Source organism: Oreochromis aureus, linkage group 22, assembly GCF_013358895.1.
Source record: "Oreochromis aureus strain Israel breed Guangdong linkage group 22, ZZ_aureus, whole genome shotgun sequence".
Classification (NCBI taxonomy): domain Eukaryota; kingdom Metazoa; phylum Chordata; class Actinopteri; order Cichliformes; family Cichlidae; genus Oreochromis; species Oreochromis aureus.
In genome coordinates this window covers 7,794,259-7,810,815 of record NC_052962.1, presented here as the reverse complement: position 1 = coordinate 7,810,815, position 16,557 = coordinate 7,794,259, and the positions used below count along the sequence as shown (strand labels likewise).

Here is a 16,557-nt window from a genome sequence, read left to right as displayed (position 1 = left end):
CAGATTACAGTCATGCAGGAGTCAAAGCCAATCCGATTCAAGTTAGTGTACTTCCAGCTTATCATGATGGATTTGTCTGTGTACTCTTTGATGTGACTTAATACATTCAGGAGGCATTTCACCTCGTTTTGGCTTCCTTGCTTCAAATTTGCCCTCGTTTCATTTTGTTATGCTAGACTTTCCAAGCATGCGTAACTGCCAGCTACTGCACCAGATGTCAGGAGTCATCTCCCAAAACCCATAAAAACCCCTCATGTTTTGGCCTTGCTTCCTGCAGCTGGTGTGGATGATGATAACACTCCAGCAAAATTTTCCTTCACAAGTCGAGCTAAATTTTAGAAACCTTTTTTTTTTATTGGCACCTAATTGAGAAAGGAACCCTGAACATAAATCCAGCCCACCATAACCCCCTGAGACCTAAATTCTCATTAGTGATGACCTCAAGTCTCAAACCCTAACCCTAGCCCAATGTTTTGGAGACAAGCAAATATTTATCAGAAAAAATGTCTACAGATTTTGATGCACATCTGCTAGGATGGTTACTTTACTTTTACACTAATTGGCAAGACTTTTAAGAAGAACAAAAATATTATATTCTCAAGTTTCTTTTCCATCTTCCGTGTTTGGTGGGTGCTCATCAAGAAAGCCTTCAAGCTTTGTTGTACAAGACACACTGTACATATTTAATAGATAGTTATGCAGATATTTTAGCTAAATACTGCGCTTCAGAACTTGTGAAATTGATCACATCTGTCCTTGAACTTTGAAAGTGCATAACAGAACTGATGTCAAAGGACTGAGAACATTTGCAAAGCTATGTTAATACATCTTGAAATTTGCAGCTACTCAATAGGTCTGTGTGACTGAATGCCACATTTTAATGGTAACCAAGTTTAAGGTTTACAGTCATTTCTTCTGCCTAAACTGGTAACTTTGAATAACCTAGAATGGTATTTATTTGAAGCATCCAGTTAACCCTCTGAGGCCAAAGTCATCACAGGTAGTAACCATAATCCTAACCCTAGTCCTACCCTAAAACAGTTTTTTAGAAAAAGGTAAAAGAGGCCTTTATTTGGATAAATATGAATAGTTTTCAATGTGTCAGTTATTTTTTTTTCTTGATTCCCTCATTGCCAGAACTTGAGGGAATACATTAAAAAAAAACATATATGACAAATTCCCATTAGTTATGGTTAGGTTGCTATTAGAGTTGGTGTTGCCAGTGATGACAACTCAGACCTCAGAGGTTTAAGATCTTCAGACTGAAAATATACTTGTGCTTCTTTAAGAAGGCGGTTCTTGGTTTCTTGCTTACTCTGCAAACCAAAGTGCAGCATAAGTCTTGTCTCTTTGTTAGCACACACTGGCATTGTATGTGTATCATTCTTTGTGTATTTCTGCTTTTTCCCATATTCCCAACTTAATGCATCTTGCATCTTGTTTGTTTGCTTTGGGAAAAGTTATTTTACTTTGCAGAGCAAAGAGAATTGAGCACATTTCAATGAGACGCTATATATTAGCTAAGCTAGCAAGCATTGCTAGGCCTGTTTAGCTAATGCATTTAATTTTTCATTTCTAAATGTTACTGTTTGGTAAATACCACAAGAAAGTTGTATAAGGCTTATAGATCGTAAAACTCTGTGTAAATTGGATGTGATTTGCACTTTAAAATATCTTTTTTGTGTTGAGCAGCAACACAAAAGTAAGTAGTAAGTGTACTTATAAACCACAGAGGAGTTTCCTTCAAGAGATACTTCACTGGATACAAAGAGGTAGAATGCCTGTCCTTTGCTAAGAATAAGTTTAGGAAAAACAAAAACTCACTTCAGCATTCGTTCATTTGTCTCTTCATCCATGTTCAGGGGACTGAGTGAAGATGAGGAGATGATACCGAAGGAGCCCAGAGGCTGATGGGTGATAGGTGAGGTAGTTTGACGAGTGGACATTCCACTGATAGATGGAGAGTCTCTCAGGACGGATGAAAATGGCAGGCAGGTTGGGGCACAGGAGACTGACATGTTCACCACCTCCACCATCTTCTTGTTCACAAAGGCTAGCCCTGAGTTCGGGATCTTGGAGGCCTTGGACTGGCAGTCCAAAGGCGCTTTCTCACAGCTCGATACACCATTTACATCAGCAGGTGAAACTATCTCTCTGTTTGTCACGCCCAAGGGGTCACTTGGCCTCTGTGTGGTGCTGTTACTGTTGGGCAGATCACTGAAGCATGAAGGTTTTATAAGTATCTGTGAGGGATCTAGACATTCATGTTTCTCAGCCCCAAATAGTTGGGTCTGATGGAAACTTTGGCACTCATCTCCCGTGTTAATCCTCTCCTGATCTGTTGCACTTTCATGCACACATGGTTTGTTTCCACAGCTGCAGGGCACTGTTTCCGATTCAACGACGAAGACATCCTTCACTGAGGTTACTCCACTGATGTGTGTTTGATTGTTCGTATTCTGCCTCTGGCTGCCAGTAACAGCACTTTCCTTGACATGAGGGCTTTCTGCAGACTCTTGTAAAAGTAATACTTCAGAAACACTGCTGGACGCTGACTTAATCCTGTATGTCTCTGACAGGTACTGTGGAGAGTTTGACTTTTCAGAGGTCCCATTCTCCTTGACAATATGGCCAGGATTTGATGATGAACTCATGTCCAATGGAGATAATTCTGACTGTTCAGAATCCAGGTTGCTGTACAAAGAACAGTTTGTCCTACATGAATCTTCATGTTGTACTAAGCTATTGCAATCTGTTTCCTGGTTGAGCAGCATATGGCCATCCTCTACATCTTCTGGGCTACTTATCTGCGGCGCAGAAACAGACTTGGTCAGCTTGCTGAGCTGCCTCTGATGCTGATCCTCCTCATAGGGCAGAGAACTAATTGATGTAAGTGAAGCCTGTATACCTCCACTTGGAAGGCTGCCGTTGCTCTCCATCTGCAGGCCTTCCAGATAGCTGCGGTGCACCGGATGCTTTAACACTATTTGCTGTGGGATCTCCCGTTCGCTGGAAAAGTCCAGAGGGGGTCGTCCTCGCAGTGCGGCCTCCACCGGCCACGCTACAGAGCTAGGCTCACTCTCGATACCTGAGTCTGAAATAACAGAGGACGAGCGCTTCATGACCTTGGTGCCGACCAAACCTCCGCGGTGAGTCGTCTCTTTTCTGAGCTCACCCGGAAAGAGGGGTATTACTGGACAGCCAGCGGGTACGCTGATAGGAGGGACATCCTCACTTTCATCATCCACTGAGTGATTTAAAGGCATGGCGATGTCAGACTGCTCTTCAGTGTTTTCATTCTGTATTGCATTGCTGTGGTTTGTGGCATCACAAAGTTGGGCAATTACTTCTGTTACAGGTTGAGAAGGAGACTTGTCAATGTTGTCTGCAGAATCTGTGAGGGGACTAAAGCTTGAGGAGGGAACCAAAAGTGCCTCTCCTCTACAAGGATCACATGACTTATTTGCAACGTAGATCTCGCCTGAACTATAGCTCTCCTTATTTTGGCTGTGATTTTCTGCTGCTTCTGTCACGTTTTCCTTCACTGCCGCGGAAAGTTCAGTTCTGCCCTCAGTAGGAATGATGTTCTGGGTACATCTGGTGTCGTTCTTATTCTGGTCTGCTGTGAGAGAGACATACAAGGGCAGGCCTGTGCATTCACTACCCAGAGAATCCTTGGGTACTGCTGGTGATACGGCTTCTTGGCTGCTTTCGAGAATCCTCTTGGCAAGATCTAAGTTGGTTTGTCCATCAGCAGTTGCAGGCATTGGCACATGTGATATGTACTCTGGAAAGATAAAGAAATTCTGTTTGTAGAACAAGAGTTTGGTCCTGAGACAATACGTAATGATATGTTAATAGCAGGTAGCAAAAGATATATATTTTGTAGTACGTGTTTGAGGAGACTCCACGTATCTGTCCTCAAAGATGATAGGCAGGCTGTTCCAGTCTCCATCGATGTCCAGGCACTCAACAGGTAAAGGAGGCATCTTGGTCAAGTAGTCTGAGCTCCGTACTTCTGCAGCTATCTGGCCGTGTCTATTGATTCTAAATCAGGAGAATTCAATTTTAAATATTATACATATTTGCACTCACAGAATGAGCTTTCTGACAGGGGTGGTACTTACAATTCCTCTTGAAATGTCAGAGATATCTCTTTGTGGTGCTCGGTGAAAAAGTACGCCTCGGAGAACCTCCTGACCTTGTGTTTCCAGAGACATACAAAAAAATTAATTTTTGAGAAGAGCCTCAGTCTCAGATCACTGGCAAACCTATGGTTGGGTTCAATTTCTTGGTTCAATAAACAAGAAAAAAGTATTTGATGAGCACGTTGGTTTTAAAGTTACAATTTTTCTATTTAGGATGGTTTGTCTAAATGTTAAATGTTCCATATAAAGGCTGAACTTAACTCAAACCTGTTCCCCTTAACAGACACTGATGACCAGGTAGATATTGTGAGGTTATTAACATTAGTCTGTGAGGAAATCACTTCTTCCAGTCTAATGTCTAATTAGAAATGCATCAACCTCAAGAGTCAGCCACCACGGCAGGTAAATCACCAGGAATATTGTTTCTGGTGTATTTCCAACCCAACAATATTTGAAGAATAAATGTTAATTGAAGTCCTAACTGCACTGTTGCAGTGGAAGGATGACAGTATCTCCGTGAGGTAATCTAATACTAAAGCAAACATGTTCATTTTCATTTTCAGACAACTGAGACGAAAAAGCTTTGAGAGCTACTCCACTGTGTAGAACATTTTTATATTAAACAGCCCAGTGATTTAATAGAAACTGCATGGGAAATCATATTAGATTGCTCAGCAAGTTTTAAGATATAGAGGTCCAGAATGGCATTTATAATTTCAATAATTCCTTTTGAAACACTCAAAGCTCACAAATAATCAAGTGACTCAGCAATGAGACTAAACATAGTCTAAACGTGGCCTCAGAGAGGGAGCAGCAAGCCTGCCGTGTTAATGGCAACAGGTTTGATGCATTTTACACTTTAAAATTACTATTCCTCGTTCTCTCTGTGCCAGTAAAGATTGGAAATTAGTGTATTCAATATTTAACAACAGAATAAATTATGCACATGGAAAAAAGGACAACTTTATTTTATGGGACATGACTGAGGGGTTCATGATATGAAATTACATCATTTAAACTTTGTGTCTGATCTTACACATATTCAGTAAGCTAAGCACAGACTTTTCATGCTTCTTACCCACCTGCGATCAAATCTTCTGTTTGAGAAAGTCAACTAGGCTTAAGTGCAGGGGAAGGAGAGCTTATAAGGCTTATTTAGACAGAGGATGAACTGAGGGCCAGTATGGGATAATATAATGATAAATTTAAATCATGTGCAGTTACTCTAGAAGAATCCAAGAATAAATATGCAGAGCTGGAAATGAGAACAAAGCTCCCCTTTTAAAGACTGACTTGGCTGCCTCTGGTATCTTATTGTCTTCATGTGATTGAACAGACTTTGATGTCATGGGATCAGATGTATTTCCAAGACCAAACTTTAAGGAGACAATAACATGTATAATCTTTTTACAGAACTTTATGCACTCCTGTGAAAAACTAAGTACACCTTATTCAATAGCTTGTAAAACCGTCTTTACTAGCAAGAATGTGAAGTAATCATTTTCTCTAACATCACTGTGGGGGAACTTTTGGCCCACTCGTCATTACAACACCGTGTCGGTAGGGTGCAGGGTGACTTTGAAAGTCAAGAAAAGGAAGTAAGTGAAGGCAGGAACAGGGATTAAATATTGGAAGTTGAAAAAGGGGCAAAGTTGCACAAAATTCAGGAGCTGAAACTGGTCCTAGGTGGTAGGGAAGAGTTGCCAGATATCTGGGAAGAAGGTGTTGAAGGTTAAGGATGTAGGTGATGATCAGTAAACAGAGACCAGCCAGTATTGGTAGTAGAAGAAGAAGACGATGATGGGCAGGTAGAAGGTCTTATCTAATTGAAGGATTTTTCAAGTCTTGAGGTTTGCTAAGATGCAACCAAAGTTGCTGCCATGCTCTTTTTAGGGAGATGACACTTTCTCCTGGCAGCTCTTCCTAAAAAGTAATTTTTGTAATATCTCTGAGCTTTGCTTGAGGTAATCTTGGGATGAATTTGCTGGGATGTTCACCCCTGGGAGGATTGTGTCACATCTGCTTTTACAGAGGTCAGTCCTTTTTGTGATGATCACTTGATCAAAAGCACCTGGCTCCTACTTAACCTCCAATAATCAACAGTACTTATTATAGGTAATAATCAGAAATTTTTTAGTGCATAACAGTTATTGATGCTTGATTGGGCATAACTTTGACATGTTTTTCCTCATCGATGTGAAAGTTAGTTTGTTTCTTCTCAGACAGACTGTTGTTCAGTATCATGTTACTTTCTGAAAACTGGCGGCAACATGCCTTTAAGGAGCTGCTTTCAGAGATAAAATGTCAATACTTATGAAACATTTTTTCTTGTTCTGTGGTATTCTTGCATTTTAGCGTGGGTGCCGAGGATCACAATCACTATATTTAAACATATCGGCACCGGGGCCTAATAAAGACTCAGCACCTCAGAGAGGCAAATGATGACGTTTGAACATTGTGTAAGTCTGCCTTTGATGGAGCTAAACTCTCACCCTGAGCGTGTGGTGCTCCTGGGCCAGATAGGACAGGATGTGGGGGTTGAACACAGCGGCCTCCAGGAAGCAGCTCCACAGAGCAGCCAGCTGGAAGCACAGCTGGCTTACGTCCCTGCTGATCTGCTCCGCTACCTTCTCGTGGCCTTCTTGCAGCTGAAAAGAAAAACGCAGTCCTGTAATATTTAGCTGAAAGTGTTGCATTTCAAAGAACTCCCAGAATAAAGCATGCACAAGTCCAAGGATGGGTGATTGTCCTGCTCACATATTTATACCTACAAAGAAAACAGGATCTACAATCTGTCTGATATGAAAATGACTGTGGGCGGATTATTAATAGGAAATTTATATCCAAGTATGGAGTGGCAGTTTGCCTACACAGTGAAGAATTGTCAGATCCTAGATTGACTGGTTGGCAGCTGCTCACCTAAACACTAATCACGACCATTTTTACTGGCATCATCTAATAGCTTCATTATACTGAAAAGCCTCATAAACAGATTTTATTAAATGCCCCAACATATTCTGATTAAGTCACATATCAATGCACACCAAAAACCAAATGCAGAAAAACAACCAGGGTAAAAGCACTTAAGCAGTAACAAACAGTGGGAAAGAAGCGAGACGGAGATCACACGACAAACTGACAAAGACTGAAGTAGAAAACCAACTAAATGCACACAGCACGGAGAAGAAGAACAACAGGTGAACGCCATCAGGACAACAACAATGACAGGACCAAAAAAAATGAGGGAACTAAAACACTTCCTTTTTTTGAGCTAAACTAAAGGAAGTAAACTGAAATAAGTACTAAGAATAGATTCCTGCACATAAACATAAAGATCACCACATGAAAAATGAATCCTGTTTTTGCTGCAGCACAGCCTGAAATCTCTTAGTCAAGCTTTCATGTCATTTCTTTAAGGAGTCTTCAGGAATAGTTCTCCAGGATTCACTCTTCTTTGGATGTTGGCTGCTTTATGGTTTTTGGTCAAGATGAACACTGTTACACTGTTTTCAGGTCCGGGCTCTGGAGAGGCCTGTCCATGACTGATAATGTTCCACTGTGTCGATGTTTTTACTGCAGTGGCAGTGTGTTTGGGATCATCGTCATGCTAAAAAAAGCTGTTACCAATCAGACATTTTCCAGTTGTATCGTGGTGGATCAAAATCTGATGGCACCTTTCTATCTTCATAATTCCATAAATTTGACAGGATTCCCAACAGCACTGGCTAAATTTTAGCTCCACACCAGAGACTGTTTTTGTTACGGATGGCTGCACCTAGTGTTGTTTATCTCAAATCGTTGTTTACCCACTCAACGATTTGAATCCCAAACTTATAACCCAACATACTACCACCACCCTTCCACAGAGTCTTTTTCTGACGAGGCTTTGGATTTTTTCCTAAATCAGATACTGTTCATCTGTGATATATATCATTAGGTCTGCTACATCTTATTTTGTCTCACACTTGCTCAGTTACCTCCGATTTTATTAAAAGCACATTGCACACCATGATGAGATACGACAAGTTTTTGACTAATAGCTCTTTGGGAATCACCTCTCTGGTGTAAAAATACTATTTTATAAGTTGTCTTTGGCATTTTTTGCAGATTCATCCAAACACATGGAAGCAAATCGTGATTTTTTTTCACAGGCCTAAAGATATTATTTAAAAGTGTTTCTTTGCTAAGTTTCTGTTATGTGTAGTGAGAACACTGGCTCATCCTTTACTTGATTGCTTGATAGTTCATAGGTCAGTGTTAAGTGACTTAATAAATGGTCAGTTAGAAGGAGTGGACTAAAAATGTTGAGTCAGAATGTCTAGAAAACTTTTGCTCCAGATCACTTTAAAAATTAAGACGTTTGATTCCTTAGAAGCACATAACAATATAAAGAAATAACTTTTTTAATGTGAATCTATTCTTAGCATGCTGGTGCTTTTTTGTATTAGAATAGGAACAAATAGGAAACAGCAGGTACTATGGACTAGTGAGATATCAAAGTGAAAAGTGACAGAGGCTGCTGTGTTGGTTAGACTCTAAAAAGTAATGTTTTCTTACAGAGAGCTCTATAATAAAGTACTTTTGTTATTGTCAGTGTGTGCTGTGCATTGATGAGGTTAAAAATAAAATAATAAAATAAGATATGTTTGTAACTAGCATACAAAGGCATGAACATACCTGCAGCTCTATTGTCAGCTGATTTAGAGTTTCTTCTACAGGCGACACATCTGTGGGAATAAAGATATTTGGGGAGTTTTAACTTTCATTATCCTGTCACAGAAGGTCATACACACATATAGTTTGAAAATCTTATAAAACAAGTTAAGCATATGTGCACAGTTTTAGATATAGACAAGCTGAAGTGAAGGGAACTGAAATGGCTTGTTTTACTGAGTGGCTAAGAGGCTGCACAAAGGCCCATCTAAAAGGGCAAATATGGAAACAATTACATTCACTGCTAAAGACCATGTGATCAAACTGTGTTCGGAAAACTGGAGGTTACAATTCGCATACTTGTACGCCACTAGATATATGTGAAGTTAAGGTTTAAGGGTAAATATACTATCACTGTATCAGAGTCGGAAAAAGGTTTACAGAATACATAACAAGTCCATCAAATAATAGCAGTACTTATAGTTTAGTTTTCAGTACAGGTAAACTGTTTAATGTTAGTCCTCTATTTATATTGGGATGATTTTAAATTACTTTCTGACAAGTTCATTAAAATAATACTTTTTCTACAGTTTTAATTATATTTTTAATAGTTTACATTGTCATAAAAAACAAAGGAAACAGTTACTGGATTATTAAAATGTTCCAATATGTTATTTTCAGATCTCACTAGACTTTCAATGAAGAAACATGTCCAAGTCTATATATGCGCCACCTGATTCCAGGGGAATCTGCTGCAGCTGCGGGATCTCCTTCATGAGTGCCGTGTAGTACGTGTGCAGGCCTCTGTGTGCCACCAACAGGAGGCGACAGAGTCGCCGGTGCCACGTATGAGCTCTCTGCAGGCAGTTTTCACTGGGCACATAAAAGCTTCCCTGAGGAGAAGGACAGAGGAAATGTCAGCTGCTATGTAGGTCACGAGTCACCTCTCAAGAATAATGTCCTCTTTTAATGACAAACATGTACACATACTTGAACTTAACAGGCTCTACTATAGCCTGGTTTGAAGGTTTGTTGCTCTGACCTCTTAGTAATAGAAGCTTTCTTTTGCAGTCACAATAATTCCCTGAAAGATCTGATACAATAAAACAAATGCCTCCTAAACACAGCTAGCTGTGAGCTGTAACAGCAGATCAAGACATTTATGTGGCACACGTGGATGTATAGCAGCCCTTTAGGGCCTTCAGAGGTCCCAGGTGTGGGAACTTTGCCCAAGAAGCAAAGCACTGCTTGGAGAATAGTCTTTTTAAATAGTCTTTTTAAAATCTGTGCAACAATCTGTATGAAATAGTATTTAACTATGCTTCACATTATATCTATTGAACTAGAATCAAATGTCCAGACACAGGTTCTTTGTTTGTGCCTGTAGGTAGATATGGTTTTGAGTAGATGAGTCACCCCAAAAAAATTGCCCAAAAATTGCTTCTGCGTCATGAAAGCACTACCATCAGTTTTCTCTGAGTGATAGCTGGTGTAGAAAAGTTATTTTTATACCATGTTATTTTGCACTTCATCCAAAAGAAGGAAACTGAAACTGAGAATGTAAAGGGTGCGAGTCATCAAGTATAACAAAAACAACTAACCTCCGTCAGTGTCTGCTGTCTCTCTCCCATCTGCCTGCCAGCCCATTTACCACTGAGTGTTTCTTTCTTACATAGATAAGTGTATGCTAAAATGTAGCTGGAAAGCTGTTTGACAAGCAACCAGCACATAAAAAGAGAAATAATAAAAACAACAAAATCTGGTAGCTCAAGTACAAACCTCTGCTTTTTGATCGTCCAGTAAAATCTGGGCTGTAATATGGGCCTTTGTTCCAGCAGATGGCTCTCTAACAATGAAGGACAGGCTCTAGCTGTGCTTCACCAAAGCCGTTAATAGCATTTGCTGGCACTGTGCAACCAACTACAAATCACCAAAGCCTTGAAGTCTTCTAGAAGAGATAGTGGTCCAAAAAGACTGTATCACTGTAGACATGAGTCATCACAGTGTGCCTGTCACCATCCATGGTCCCTGACCCCAAACACCCATCAACAGAGTTCTTCCCACCCAGCGCTGAGATGTTTGGCTGCCCCTGTGGAGCGTAGAGCTCCACAAGGCATGTGATGCCTGAGTATCTGAGGATGTACTGTAATTTCCCTCGAGCTAGTAAAGTTGCCGGCCCTATCATCATACCTGTGCACACTCTGTAATTGCTCCAGTGGAGTATACCCGAACCAGGAAGGAACACCTGTATGTTTACTTCCATAATTCTCTTTAGCTTTATAGAGGCCCGCTGGGAACAGTCTGTGAGCGAGGTGCATCGAAAAATAGCTTTTTTCCCCCCTATAAACTAGTCATTATCCTAAAAGTACAGTTTCTCTATACACTAACAATGGTTCAAATCTGCCACAGTTCACCTGATGTGGATTTCTGCTTCTGTTTGCTGCTTGTCTAATTTGCCATGGAGCCGTTTACTTCTGAAGCATGCAGGTAGCGTTTCATTCCAGTGTTCCAGTTTTGTGTTTAATTTTTACAAAGAAACACCAAATTTTAAAAAGTCTTATCTTACAGCAGAAGCACAAGATTTAGACAAAATGACACATGTTGAGGGGGAAAGTGCTGGAAACTAAGTGTAGCCGCAGGTAAAAAGCTGTAAATAAATAAAGGTGAAAGAGTCTGCAGCGTTGTGCGCAGCTTTCACCTGCAGCTATGTGGTACGTGGCGCTTGTGAGCAGAACTCATTACTGTGATCAAACGGAACCCCCCCGCTTGGCTAAACGCTGAGCTTATTAAAGTGCCCAGCCAGGGGTGGGAGTAAAAACTGGGAGGAGGAGCGTCAAGGTGGCGTGGGGGCCTGGGAGCTCATTAGGATTTACTGTGCAGAGCGTGACGTTAACGGAGACCTGAGAGATGCATGTTATAAAACCTGAGGAAAAACTCTTTGTACCTTATGTCGGTTTAATTGCCAAATATACACAGGAAAGCTAAACTCAGTAAGGAACAACAGCCCCAAAATATACTTTTTGGATATGCAGTGATACCTGAAAACAGCAGCAGTGAAACTATCATAGATTCGGGTTGCGTTGGGAGTACACCGCTGCATTTGGCAAAGTTTTGCAATTCTTGGGAGACTTAAAAAAGGTCACAGGTTCTTTTTCCTGTCGTCTGCTCAGTACTGTTTGCTCCGAGTCCAAAGATAGGTCACAAGGACAGGCTAGCTGCTTGATAGTGCAAAGATATACTGTGTTACTATGGCTCCTTATCTGTAAGCTAGCCAAACCAGTCTAGACAGGAATCTATGTGAGATTAAAACTATCGTTCACCCGTGCTGTGTAGAATCACTGCATTGTAACATATTGAAATATAAAACATTTAAGATAAGATAACCTTTATTAGTCCCACACGTGGGAAATTTGTTTTGTCACAGCAGGAAGTGGACAGTGCAAAAGTTATGAAGCAAAAATTAGAATAAAATAAAATAAGAATAAATACAGTACACAACTGTACAGAATAGAATAAAATAAAATACTATATACAGTAGAATAAAATAGAATAAAATATACAATGAGATAAAAATAGAGTCCAAATGCTATATACAACTGAGTAAAAATACAACGATGCCAGAAAAGATTATTGCACATTAGTGTTATTGCACATTTGTGGATGTGTGTGTTTGATCAGTTAAAGACATTTTCTTCTAGTTTTAAAAAAAACATGTAACTTTGTACATGAATCTTCCATTTACAGGAGAAATGATGGTAAATAAGTGGCACTGTGTCTCAAATGCACCCACACAGTGGATCTACAAATGCACAAAACCTTTTTATGAGTCTTTTGGAAAAAAGAAACTGCTGGAATCACCACACTGATTTTTAATGATATCTTTTCACACTGGACCCTTTGATGGGGCCTCTTCTGGCCCGCTTCCCATACGTTTGACACGCCTGCTGTATACTGGTTGTGTCTCCGTACAGCTGCAGATTTCTCACTTTTATCTGCGAGCTGTAGGGCTTGTTAACCAAGTGCTGCATTCTCTCCTATTGACTGACAGCTAGCTACACAGTCACAGAATCAAGGCTAATTACAAAACTAAAGAAAGAAAGAAGTTGTTGAGTCACAATAACGAACATGAGTCATGGGTGTATTTTATCACCTGCTACTACTGAATACAGCTTTTTACTAATATATGCCTAGGTGAATAAAAGGTAATAAAATAAATTTCCTATAGGACATATATAATCATGATTAGTAATTATGATAGATTATTATGTCTTTCATTGTGAATCTTAAGTGTACTATAAATAAGCCAGAGGCATGAGAGACAGCACCATCATTTCCAGTGGGAGTTCCTATCAATTCCAGATGCTAAGCCTGGAAGCCTACAAGCCTGGGCAAGCGGCAACAAATAGTATGAAACACTACAGTGCTGCACAGTGATAATCACCACGTTGGCCTCTGGTCTTAAAACCTCCAGGATTCTACATAGTGCCAACAAATGACTGATTCTGAAGGACAGACAAGGTCTGGAATCTGTAATCCAAATCAGGACGACTCCCTTCCCAGCTCAAAATCCCGTTGCTTCTGGATGACATGCCCAAACAAATCCCGGCTAAATCTGTCGGCCTCTGTCCTAAACCTTTCTGTTTACGTCATCGCTTGGCATTTAGCTGCTCGCTCACAAAAAGAAGAGAACAACCAGCTCAAAGGGAGACATTTGTTTTCAGCTTTGTGAGACAAAATAGGCTTTGACTTTGTGTGACTTTCTATTTGAAAGAAGCTGAACCGCTAAAGGTTAACACACCTCAGAGATGACAGGTTTGCAGTAGCCAGCGCCGAACACGAGGTTCTCTACAGACATGGCGGACGGGTCGTTCGTGCTCTCTGGCGAGCCCTTCCCAAGCCAGGAGCCCTTCCCCGTACGGGCAAAGCTGGAGAGAGAGCAGGGATGACACAGCAGGGGCAAAGTATGAATATGTGTGTGTTGTATTTACTGTTTGTGACTCTGAAGGAAGACATGAACTGAGAAATAAGAGCAGTTCTGCTGCAATCAGTCAAGTGCTGCAGTAATCTATGTAATGCATGTTGGAACACCGACTATGACACTGACGGCTGAATTCATCAGATGAGTGTTTGGAAAATTATTCATTCAGCTCGCCAAGAGATACATTATCAATTGCAAAAGATGTGCCAGCAGTTCAAGCTCACGTTCTCGTCTTCTTGATTGTATGGGTTTCATTTCAGTTAGATTTTTACTTAAAAAAATTAAAACCTGCTCATTGCAGATGGTTGACCTTTTTTCTTGAACACCTCTCCAAGCAGCATTCAAAGCCATAGATTACAAAATGAATGGTTTATTTATAAAGAAACAAAGATGAATCCAAGGAAGATTTGCAGACTGTGCAGTGGGAAGAATAGTTGGGTTCCTGGGATCATAACAAATCACATACAAATATGTGCAATGTGAAAATTAGGGGTCTGCAGGATGCGAAACAGTTGCAAGCTTTCCTGACTTTACCTGAGCAGTGGCTGATGTAAGGCAACCAGTGAAGCGTGGATGGACACAGAAATGACTGACAGGTGGAAATAGTCGAACATGACAGGGACGTGGTGGTGGAGGCCTCTTCGCGGGTGGAAATGGAGGCTGAGGGTCCGACTGCTGATCAAGGGGACAGTCGCTATATCGGCCAACCTGAGGGAATAAAAACAAAACCCAACTCTTTAAGTGAAAACCGTCCTTTTTTTGCCATCGTCCATAATGTTTGCAGCTGTTCCATTTGAATGACTCATCTAACAAAGGACAGAATAACTAAACCAGGGGTCTCGAACTCCAGGCCTCGAGGGCTGGTGTCCTGCAGGTTTTAGATGTGTCCCTGATCCAACACAGCTGATTTAAATGGCTAAGTCACCACCTCAATGTGTCTTAAAGTTCTCCAGAGGCCTGGTAATGAAGTAACCATTTGATTCAGGTGTGTTGACCCAGGGTGAGATCTAAAACCTGCAGGGCACCGGCCCTCGAGGCCTGGAGTTCGAGACCCCTGAACTAAACAAAATCATTGATGGAAGCACTCAGATGCTTTAATCAGATAATGCTACACTGTAAAGTTCTCCGTTGGTATTAATCAGGAAACCCTAATGAAAATATTTACAGTTAAAGTTATTAATATGAGGAATCATAACTGTTATTTATGTTATGAGTAGACTGTTAACACAATAATTACTAAGCACAATTTCAATGCCTGCTTTTTTTCAGCACTGAAAATGATAATTAAATAATACATAAAAAATTAAAATCTGATAATCTTTGTATCTGTGCCAGAGAGTGCAGATAACTAAAGAAGTGGTTTTATTGCTGATACTAAAAGTGTGACCCTGGAGCGCCTATAACTTCACATTAAAAGGAGCATCTCTTTGTTAAGTGAGTGGGAAATATCATGGCAACTGCCTTTAGCAAGTACTGGTTTTAAATAACTGGGAAAGCTGCTCGCTCATAATCCCATATCAAGAATGATGATACAATCTAAATATTTCTTCTTCTTCCTTTTGTCCCAAGCAAACATACAAATCCCTGTAATCATGGATCGAATGCCGTATATTTGTGATCAGGTGCTTAAAGTGATGCCCAATAGCCCAATGGGAAAGTTGCTCACTTCATATCTCAAATACACACCAAACACATATTTTCAAAGTGGTTCAGAAACTTACTGCTGCTCATTGTCAGTGAAATGAAGATCCAGCTTCAACTGAAAATCCACCTCACTCAAGGCCTCCTCCACCTGCAAATGGGAACGATAAGGGCTGTTGATGCATAAATATTGAAAGACCATGGGCACAAAAGAATCATACAAAAAACCCTCCATCCAAACTGACTGACCAAAGTGCTATCATAATCTTTGGATCACAAAACAAACCAAAAAAACCCCATGTAGACAGGTCAAGTTCAGTTACCTCAACTGGTCTGTCAGGGTGACCACGCCCCTAACTACAGTGTCCAGATGTATACAAATCTATCCGTCCACACAGTTATTATTTTGGGGAAACTTTCCATAGAAGCCACATGCCTTTTTACCAGGTTCTAAACATGCTTTTTAATGGTGTAAAATAAAAATAAACGTGGATTAACTCACTTTGGACATCAAGTGGCCCATGAGTCTGTGAGAGTTTTCGTCTCTGTACCTTTGCATTAGTGTATTTTAATCGATGTTCGATTATACTTATTTACTTGCGCCTGTTTATTTGCTAACCAAATGTAGCATTGATATCACTTAGAATTATAACTACACCTTGCTAATCAAGCTAGTTAGCAGTAGAATAGAATAGAATAGAATTCAACTTTATTGTCATTGCACATGCACAGGTACAGGGCAACGAAATGCAGTTTGCATGCATCCAGAAAGTGCTTTAGCCGTGATATAGATATATTACAATATATATATTAGCAATAATATAGATGTGTAAGTATATTACAGAAATGGGTCTATTATGGTATGTTATAATGTACACGGTATGAAGGTATGATATGAATATTCTATAACTATAAGTATGTACAGGCTATGAACAGGATATAAATATGAAAACTATACAGAAATATGAGATATACAGTTATACAGAAATGTGAACTATGCAAGTTATAAACAGTTGTAGGATTAAAAATTATTGTATGTACAGAATGATTATTTACACAGAACTATACAGTAGTGCAGTTAAGATAAGTGAGATATGTGGATATTTCTACAGAGGCTATATAAAGTGCTAGTGGTTG

The 16,557-nt window shown here is 40.1% G+C and overlaps 1 protein-coding gene across 1 annotated transcript in view; it reads right to left on the bottom strand.

Annotated features, from left to right (window-relative positions):
* The window catches only part of fam135b (family with sequence similarity 135 member B), a 53,776-nt gene that overhangs the window by 11,466 nt on the left and 25,753 nt on the right, over positions 1–16,557 (bottom strand). The window contains exons 5-13 of the mRNA XM_039606064.1: positions 15,501–15,571; positions 14,314–14,487; positions 13,600–13,726; positions 9,535–9,694; positions 8,826–8,875; positions 6,641–6,796; positions 4,128–4,201; positions 3,893–4,047; positions 1,825–3,787 (exon numbers count right to left, since the gene is read on the bottom strand). Of these exons, the coding sequence (XP_039461998.1) occupies positions 1,825–3,787; positions 3,893–4,047; positions 4,128–4,201; positions 6,641–6,796; positions 8,826–8,875; positions 9,535–9,694; positions 13,600–13,726; positions 14,314–14,487; positions 15,501–15,571 (2,930 nt within the window). The remainder of the gene's footprint in view (positions 1–1,824; positions 3,788–3,892; positions 4,048–4,127; positions 4,202–6,640; positions 6,797–8,825; positions 8,876–9,534; positions 9,695–13,599; positions 13,727–14,313; positions 14,488–15,500; positions 15,572–16,557) is intronic.